Source organism: Chanos chanos, chromosome 8 (assembly GCF_902362185.1).
Source record: "Chanos chanos chromosome 8, fChaCha1.1, whole genome shotgun sequence".
Classification (NCBI taxonomy): Eukaryota; Metazoa; Chordata; class Actinopteri; order Gonorynchiformes; family Chanidae; genus Chanos; species Chanos chanos.
The window spans coordinates 16,040,861-16,050,798 of record NC_044502.1 but is presented as its reverse complement, the minus strand read 5'-3'; the positions used below and the strand labels follow the sequence as shown (position 1 = coordinate 16,050,798).

Below are 9,938 nucleotides of genomic sequence, written 5' to 3'. Positions count from 1 at the left end.
CAAGTGCAAAGACACGATGATGTGGGTGAAAAAAACGGAAGACTTTACTTAAAACGAAGATCAAAATACAGGTGTAAACTAATAACAAAAGCCATTAACAAAAAGGTGCAGCATAACAGTGTGCAAAAACACAAACAACGATAGACAAAGACAAGGCAAAACACTAGGACTTAAATAGAAGAACAAAACAGGGCAACACAGGATTGGTAGAAATTAACAAGGTAATAATCAGACAAACGGGAACAGGTGAGGGGCGGAGACAGGCACAGAACAAGAGCACAAAGACATATCAAAATTAAAAGTCCAAAACGGAGGTGCAGGTTGTGACAATCATATATATTCACTGTACATATTCTCACATTTATGTGTTTCTGTCTTGCAGAGATGGCAAAGATAGAAGTAGAAGTACGCTTGCTAAAAAAAGTACTCTAAGTAGAGTTCAACTGACAATCGTTTTTGTTAGTGAGTGACTATTTTACTCTTAAGTATTTTTCAGGAGGGATATTTTAACTATACCTAGAGTAGTTTTTTTCTTTTTTTAGCAAAAGTACTTCTACTTTCACTTTTGCCATCTCTGTCATTTTGCGTGTGTCGCTGATATGATTTATGGTAGCTGTATGCTAGTTTTTATTTCTTTCTTGTGCACTGGAACTGAGCTACCATGCTGTACCAAAACAATTACCACCAATACTGTTGTGTGGCAATAATAAGAGTATCTGCACAGTTCTGCACGTTGGCTTGGAGGAATTTTAGCCCATTCCTCTGTACAGAACAGCTTCAACTCTGGGATGTTGGTGGCTTTCCTCACATGAACTACTTGCTTCAGGTCCTTCAACAACATTTCTATAGGATTAAGGCCAGGACATTGACTTGGCCATTCTAAAACATTAACTTTATTCTTCTTTAACCATTCTTTGGTAGAACAACTTGTGTGCTTAGGGTCGTTGTCTTGCTGCATGAACCATGTTCTCTTGAGATTCAGTCAATGGATGGATGTCCTGACACTTTCCTTTAGAATTCACTGGTATAATCCACAAGTCATTGTTCAGTCAATGATACCAAGCCATCCTGGCCCAGATGCAACAAAAGAAGCCCAAACCATGATACTACCATCACCATGTTTCACAGATGGGATAAGGTTCTTATTCTGGGATGCAGTGTGTTCCTTTCTCCTAACATAATGCTTCTCATTTAAACCAAAAGGTTCTATTTTGGTCTTATCAGTCCACAAAATATTTTTCCAACAGCCCTCTGGCTTGTCCACATGATCATTAGCAAGCTGCAGATGGGCAGTGATGTTCTTTTTGGAGAGCAGTGGCTTTCTCCTTGCATTCCTGCCATGCACATCATTATTGGTGAGTGTTCTCCTGTTGGTGGACTCATGACCATTAACATTCGCCAATGTGAGAGGGGCTCTTAGTTGCTTAGAAGTTACCCTGGGATCCCTTGTGACCTCCCGGACTATTTCGTGCCTTTCCCCTGGAATGATCTTTGTTGGTCGACCACTCCTGCAGTGGGTCTTGAATTAACAGTGGTCTTGAATTACCTCCATTTATACACAATTGGTCTGACTGTGGATTGGTGGAGTCCAAATTCTTTAGAGATGGTTTTGTAACCCTTTCCAGCCTGATAAGCATCAACAACTCGTTTTCTTAGGTCCTAAGAAATCTCCTTTGTCTATGCCATGATACTCTTTCACAGACATGTGTTGTGAAGATCAGTCTTCGATAGATCCCTGCTCCTTTGAATAAAACAGAGTGCCCACTCACACCTGATTGTCATCCCATTGACTGAAAACAGCTGACTCTAATTTCACCTTCAAGTTATCTGCTGATAAAAGAGGTTCACATACTTTTGCCACACACAGATATGTACTACTGGATCATTTTCCTCAATAAATAAATGACCAAGTACAATATTTTTGTCACATTTGTTTAATTGGGTTCTCTTTATCTAATTTTAGGACATGTGAGAAAATCTGATGATGATTTAGGTCATATTTATGCAGAAATATGGAAATTTCTAAAGGGTTCAAGCAGCACTGTATGTATTAACATGCGTTAACATGCGTTTTGCATGGGCTGTACAGATAGACTAGCTTGGATAAACAAATAACACTGACGCTAGCTTAAAGAATTTCTCTGTATAACATGCAATTTAACTTTTTAACTACAAGTTTCTCTGTACCGTTAATAACATTGTTGTAGAACCGATAAGTATTCATACTCAGCTACATATCTACTCCAAGGTTCCGAAAAATACCATGTCTTATTCTCACAGCTTAGCGTCTTGAAAAGAAAAGGAATGGACTCTCAGCCAAAAAACAACTTGACTTCAATTGCAACACCAAAATCGAATAGCAGACAGAACACCTTGTTGTTATTTATTTATTTGTATGTGCATTCATTTTGGAAAAATGTTAATAATGGCTGAAATAAAATTTCGACTACTACTACTATTACTTCACCGTCTTTACATTGTTTCATCCCTTCAGTCTAACTTTTTTCAATTAATAGATCCAGGGTAAACCAATATTGTGCCTTTGATAGTTTAGTCAGCTAGGAACATGTGTGTATATATATAGGCAGAGAACACATATAGAACACAATGCTATCAACATCACACTCACTTTCACATGTAAACAATGAAGAACATTTTCACTGAGTGCATTAAATGAACCAATCCTTGCCAGTTATTGTAATTTTGAAATTGCTTACTCAAGCACATTAATCAGAGAGGAATTCATGTTAAATATTTGACATGTTAAAATGAGTTTTATACTTCTCTGAAAACATGGGTAAAACAAAGCATAGATTATTGGGTTGATGAATGAATTCAGATAAAAGACAATCAAGACATTACTTATGACATTATACAGGAATTCACTTTGTATAGTATTGCCAAGAAAAATGCAGACATAATATGGTATTAAGCATGCCAGGAAGACACACACTAATATTCCAAGTACTTTAGCAGCTTTTCTCTCAGATGTCACAGAATCTTTAGCATTCTTACCATCCACTCCATTTCTCTGAATATCGAGTTTTCTAATGCTGTTAATGTGTTTTCTAGCAATGAAAAAGATGCTCATGTATAAGATAATTATCACTGCACATGGAAAAACAAACACAATCAGTACATCAACGAGAGACCATACCTCATCTTGGACAAGAAAGCATTCTCCAGGACACATTGTTAAATCTGTGAAGTTTCCATTGAAGTAAAGCAAAGCAAAGTTGTAGAAGAGTGAAAACATCCAGTTAAACAAAACTACAATGTACATGACACTTTTTGAGACTTCTTTTGAGTAGAGAAAATAATGACTTAATGCAAAATAACGATCTATAGCGATTAGAGCAACATTATGCACAGAAACACTAGTTAGATGGAAAGAGAAAAAATTGTATACATGACAGAATATTAATCCAAAAAACCAGCATGATTCAATCATCCAGATAAAACGTAATGGCATCAGAATAATTCCCACAAGAATATCCGACACAGCCAGAGAGAAGATGAGGATATTACTTGGTGTGTGTAGCTTCTTGAAGTGACACACAGAGATGATGACGAGAAGGTTTCCACACACAGTAAGCAGAACTACAGTTACTGCAGACATATACAATAAAACATGCACTGTAGTAGAAATTGTTTTCTCTGCGCATAATGTGAGGCAATTCTCGGTTCCGTTAACATTCTCAAGATTTATGATTCCAGTGGTGTTTTGTACATCTGTCTGGTTCTTTACATTATTCATTACCTGATCCAATGATCTCTATAACAACATGATACCCATCAGTCCAAAAGATCAGAAACTGGGCCAACATTGCTAGTGAAAACCTGCTGACAGCTTGATGTTTATGATCTTTCCCATCATCCCCACCCCAGCATTTGACTAACACGAGAAGAGTCATGTGATTTTTAGGGGCGAGTTCTAACTGGGTTTTCTGCCACCTGCGGATTACTTCAGTAAAGGAAAAAAAAAACAAAACTTGATGTTCATTTCATGCCCATGACTACTGAACAGCTGATGGATACGTTAACTGTAGCTTTTACTGACTCATTTGTGTCAGCCTGGATTTAATGACATTGTTTATTATCTGAAAATCTATGCTTGTAATAAATTGAATTTAGTCTTACTTAGCATATATTTACACAATTCATTAATAATTGAAACATTTAGTGTACTTGATATACAATGTGTACCCAAATCAAACAGAATGCACATGACTTGCTCCAGGTCTTGAAAGCTGTCCTTCATGACTATACTCTCAAGGATAATCTCCACTGGTACTGGACCAAGGTAGAGAGAGTGTAGGCATACTACTCTGCCATGTCATGTTCAACAATGCTAAATGAAGACAGAAATGCTTTTTCTTTATTTTGATAAAGGAGAAGACCTTTTACTTTTTATTGTTATTATTATTATTATTATTATTATTATTATTATTATTATTATTATTATTATTATTAACAAAACAAACCTTGAGGAAATCAGTGGGATTGTAGATGGAATGATAAGAGAGACAAAACATTTGCAAAAGACCTACCTGATTTCTGTAACAAGAGTAAGATATTCAATCACAATGTGGCATTATAAAGTTTCAGTAACAACAAAACAATTTAAGCTAATTGATTATTGTTTGGGGAAGAAAGCCACTAAAAAGTGAACAATGGGAGTGCACCACTAGGTGGTGCTAGGGGTGGTTCATGTATAGAGGGCTTCACTGTTTCCTCTATCAAGAAAGCATAATTGACAAAGACCAACAATGAACAAACAATTCTCATTTTCTCTCTATAAAAAAATGGATACTCTGTACTGAAAAATATACATGTTTAAGTCATTTAAACATGATGAAGTGCGGTAAATTCTCATATAGTGGCCAGGGCCTTTATTTACCTTAACGGTAGAAAGAACCAGGCCTTTATTTGAGACAGGCCATTATTTATGATTTGTCCTTTTTTAGTAGTATATTTTAGTAATGCAGTAATACTACTTGTTGGTACTTGTATCGGACTGATACAGCATGGTAAACACTTGTACCTGGTATCCACATCATAATTTAATGCTTCCAATTACATGTACACTGACATGGAGAAGCAGTCCGATTTCCTCCTTTGGCTACTGCAGCTTGGAAATTTCTATAAGCGACTTGCACTAGTATTCAGAGCGAATGATTCTCTATATGCAGAAGATCTGCTACTTTATGTAACAGACCCTGCAAGCTATGCCAATAAGATAACTCAAATTCTGGATAACTTTGGAGCATTTTCAGGCTACAAAATTAAAACGGTGCGTTTCCCGATAAATTCTTCAGCTAAACAGCTTATGGAGGGACAGATGCCCTATCATCTCTAACCTGAAAGTTTCAGTTATCTAGGGATTAACATTCATTTCAAGCTCGACATAAAAATACCTTTGACAAACTATTAAACAAAGTCAAAGCAGACCTACAAAAATTGTCCAAATTACCTCTGTCATTAGCCGGTAGAGTGCAAACTATAAAAATTAATGTTTTGCCAAGGTTTCTGTTTCTTTTCCAGTGCCTTCCTCTCTTTCTCACAAAAGCATTCTTCAAGCAGTTCAATACAACTGTTCTCTCGTTTGTATGGGCAGGCAAGGTGGCGAGAATAAGAAAAAGCGCTCTGCAGGTGGCAAGGGGGGATGGTGGCCCAAGACTGCCTAATTTTATGTTTTACTACTGGGCAGCAAATATTCAAAGAATACTTAGTTGGCTGTATGAGAATGAGGTGGACTGGTGTAAAATGGAATCCCTCTCCTGTCACACATCCTCACTTGCAGCTTTGATGTGTTCTCCTTTACCTATCTCAGCAATAAATTATTCGTCAAACACAGTTGTTTTGTCAACTTTGAAAATATGGACACAGTTCTGCAAACACTTCAATTTATTCAATCTCAGTCTCTTTGGCCTGCTATGCAAAAACCATCTATTCTTACCATCTAAACTAGATTCTGCCTACACACTTTGGAATAACAAAGGTATCATAGCATTCAGAGACCTGGATGGCACTTTTGCCAACTTTGAAAGAATGACCAATAAATATAACATGGCCCGAAATAATTTTTTCTGTTATGTCCAGGTTCGCAGATTTGTTAAGGACCATTGCAGTACATTCCCTCGCTTTCCCACGGAGGATTCGCTAAATGCTTTAGAGAAACCAGAAAACCTGACAGGAGTCAAATGTAAGCTATACAGCTACACTCTTAGATCTGACCCCCCTCCACTTGCCAAAATCAAGCATGAGTGGGAGGCTGAACTGGGAGTCCAGTTTCAGGACCCCTGGTGGGAAAAAGCCAAACTACAGGTTAGTTATTCCTCCTCTGAGCTCATCTCAATCTTATACAATTTAAAGTGCTCCATAGAATGTACTTAAGCAAAGCTAAACTAGCAAGATACTTCCTGGCACTAGTGAGACCTGTGCTAGATGTGCTTCTACCTCCTCTCATTTGGCCCAAAGCTTCAGGACATTATTTTTATTTCATTTTATTTTATTTCATTTTATCATACTTTAATCTTCCTTTGTTCATCTGTTGATATGTCTGTGTCTCTGTTTCAACAAGCTGGACATATTTGTATTCACAGATCTTGTTTAAATATGCTGTGGTGTTCCAATAAAACAAATTACTAAAAGAAAAAGAAAATACAGCGGTCCCTCGCTATAAAGCGGTTCACCTTTCGCGGCCTCGCAGTTTCGCAGATTTTTTTTAGTGCAATTTTGCATGCTTTTTTTTACAGCGCATTGTGTTCTGCGTCCTGATTGGCTGTAGACCATTGTCAATCAATCTCCTCCATGCCGTGTCTCCTGTACAGTACAGAATGTGTTCAGCTTGCCAAATTTACATAAATCTTCGATCACTAGCAGTGTGACTCTGAAGTGCTGTACTGTATGTTTGCAAGTTTTCTCCCCAACAAACCCCACAATGTCGATGAAACATTCTGCACCATCAAAGGCACCTGCGGTAGCACCCAAAAGGCAGAGGAAGATGCTAACCATCGCACAAAAAGTTGGACTTCTGGACATGCTAAAGGAAGTTTTACAGCCTTAAAACATCTATTATAATTGTAAAAAATAAAGCTGACTACTTCACGGATTTCGCCTATTGCGGGTTATTTTTAGAACGTAACTCCCGTGATTAACGAGGGACCACTGTAAAGCATTGCAGGCCTGTGTCAGTGCTTGTTAACAATGTGGTCCTAACAAACGGCAGTTTCACTCGTAAGGCAGTAGAAAACAACATGTGGTGCTGCCTCATACAGTCCAGCACTCTTTCTTGTCTTTACTCTGCCCTCTAGCAAGATATTGCCATCCGGTTATTTCCTCTACTCCCAAGGTTCCAGAGAAACTTGGGGTGCACCCAGTAGTTCAAAGCGCTATCTAGTAAGATCTTTCAATTCTAACCCGAAAATGAATAAGCTTCTTCCGGTACCCTCAACGTGTGCTACTAGACCGCAGTTGAAAGTCTGTTCACTCACTCAGAGGATGGAAACTATATTGCTGATTAAGTACCTTGGTACACTAATGAAAATGTCAACTCAGTATTACTGTTTTATCAAGTAGTTTACCACTATGTTAACCACTATGCCAGCCTATTCTGTCTTCCTTGCAATTACTCAATGCACATATGCAATAAACTTATGCGGATTTAGTCAGCCAGTTGTGATCCTGTCCATTCAGCCCAAACATAGCACAGAAGAGGACTGTAATGGATCCCTTCCTTATTGTATACTTCAGGGATTTTATTAATTAAGAAGTGGGAAGAATCTGAATAGGGTCGAATTTCCATGCCCATTTCCACCAATGATTCCTTTGTCTGTGTGTCCCTTACAGCTACTTACAGTGACAGCCTGAGGTTGACAACTGTCAGTGAATGTATGTTTAAAGCTTTTGAGAGCACTTGATAACTTGTTACACGTGTTGACTCAAAGATGAAAAACAGTTTGGAAGTCACAGACAGTATGAAAGTCATGTCTGGAAAGCACAGACACAGCTCATGTAAAATGTCAGGTGGGACCCTGGTGATGACATGAATGTGCTCCAGATAGTAAAATAGTGGACCATCTGCCTTCACACTACACTCTTTCCCCAAATGAGAGTCCCACCCTCATCTTATACATGTCTTTTGTGAGTCTCCTTAATCTGTGGTTTGGAGCCCTCTGGCTTCACTCTTTGGCATCATACAGAAAACTACAGAATTTCTCCATTGTGAGGATCTTACAAAGGGAGACTACAGTCACGTTATTAGCTTCCACATGTATCCCAAGAAATATCCCCCAGTATTTGACTGTAATTGCAAAATTTTATTCTCTGTTTGGATGTCATCTCTTAAGTATAACTTCTGTAGACACAGTATTTGATTTCATCGTCATGCATCTGAAACTCAGCTATACTGCTGTTTTAAGTCAAGCCAAAAGAACAAACATGCTACTCTGGATGACTATTTGTTTTAGGTTTGCTTGTTCCCTGAATGTACATTGCAGCCAATCTAAAAGCACTTAACACTGCATTATGACACCACAAACAAACCAGTTATCAGAATGAAATATTGTCAGTTATGATCATCTTTTTGTTTTTTAAATTGTTCATTCAAGTATTTTAATGAAAGAGGAGTGTACTTGAAATATTTTACATGTTAATATTAATTTTATACTTCTCTGAAAACATGGGTAAAACAAAGCCAAGATTATTGGGTTGATGAATGAATTTAGATAAAGAACAATCAAGACATAATTCATTAGATCATAAAACATTTTGGTGTCTACAATATCACCAATGAAAGTGCAAATATAATATGGTATTAAGCACATCAGAAAGACAAACACTATTATTCCGAGGACTTTTGCAGCTTTTCTCTCAGATGCCGCAGAATGTTTTACAGTCTTAACCTCTCCTTTTGTTCTTAGATTAACAAGTCCCCTAATGGCATTAATGTGTCTCCTAGCAATGAAAAAAACACCTATGTATAAAATTATTATCATAGCACATGGAAAGATGAACACAATCACCAGATCAACTAGGGACCATAATTCACTTTGAGCAAAAAGGCATTCTCCGGGACACATTGTCAAATCTGTGAAGTTTCCATTACAATAAAGAAGAGCAAAGTTATAAGAAGCTGAAAACATCCAGTTAAACAAAACTACAACGCACATAAGAGACAGTGAGACTTCCTGAGAATAGAAGAAGGGATTACTTAATGCAGAGTAACGATCTACAGCAATTAGAGCAACACAGTGATTAGACACACAAGGTAGATGGAAAGAGAAAAAATTATATACATGACAGAGTATCAGTCCAAAAATCCAGCATGATTCAGTCTTCCAAATGAAGTGTAATGGCATCAAAATTATTCCCACAAGAAGATCAGATACAGCCATAGAGAGTATGAGGATATTACTTGGTGTGTGTAGCTGCTTGAAGTGACACACAGAGATGATGACAAGTAGATTTCCACTTACTGTAAGCAGAACCACAGCTACTGCAGAAACATACAATAAAACATGCACTGTTATAGAAACTGTTTTCTCAGAGCATAATGTGAGGCAATTCTCAGTTTGGTTAACATTCTCAAGATTCATGAATGCAGCTGTGTTTTGCAAATATGTCCAGTCCCTCAGATTTTTCATAGCTTAATCTTGTAATATCCACAACTAGACACAACATACCAGTGCAAAGGGCCAAACACACTTTTGGTTATACATGCTGTCACATGGAAGTTTATAGGATTGATCTCATTTTGCCCCTCCCCAATTTCTTATTGACATGACAACAGACCTATGAATGTTCTGAAACACTATAAGCAATGTTGATAATATAGTGTGTTATGTCCCAGCTCTAGGGGTACTGGGGCGCAACACAAAAGTGACAGAGACCATATAATTACCAAAAGATATTTACAATTTTATTTGCACCAAAAT

General features: G+C 37.5%; 2 protein-coding genes across 2 annotated transcripts; both read right to left on the bottom strand.

Annotated features, from left to right (window-relative positions):
• Positions 1-2,713: 2,713 nt before the first annotated feature.
• Positions 2,714-3,757, bottom strand: LOC115819373 (trace amine-associated receptor 13c-like). The gene has a single exon (XM_030782931.1). The coding sequence runs from the start codon at positions 3,755-3,757 to the stop codon at positions 2,714-2,716; it is 1,044 nt and encodes a 347-aa protein (XP_030638791.1).
• A 4,846-nt stretch (positions 3,758-8,603) lies between these two features.
• On the bottom strand, positions 8,604-9,599 carry LOC115819372 (trace amine-associated receptor 13c-like). Its single transcript, XM_030782929.1, has one exon. It carries the CDS (start codon positions 9,597-9,599, stop codon positions 8,604-8,606), a length of 996 nt encoding a protein of 331 aa, XP_030638789.1.
• Between the last annotated feature and the right edge of the window lie 339 nt (positions 9,600-9,938).

Coding starts and splice junctions, on each gene's coding strand:
- LOC115819372 (XM_030782929.1), bottom strand. CDS start 9,599: ATGAATCTTGAGAATGTTAACCAAACTGAGAATTGCCTCACATTATGC.
- LOC115819373 (XM_030782931.1), bottom strand. CDS start 3,757: ATGAATAATGTAAAGAACCAGACAGATGTACAAAACACCACTGGAATC.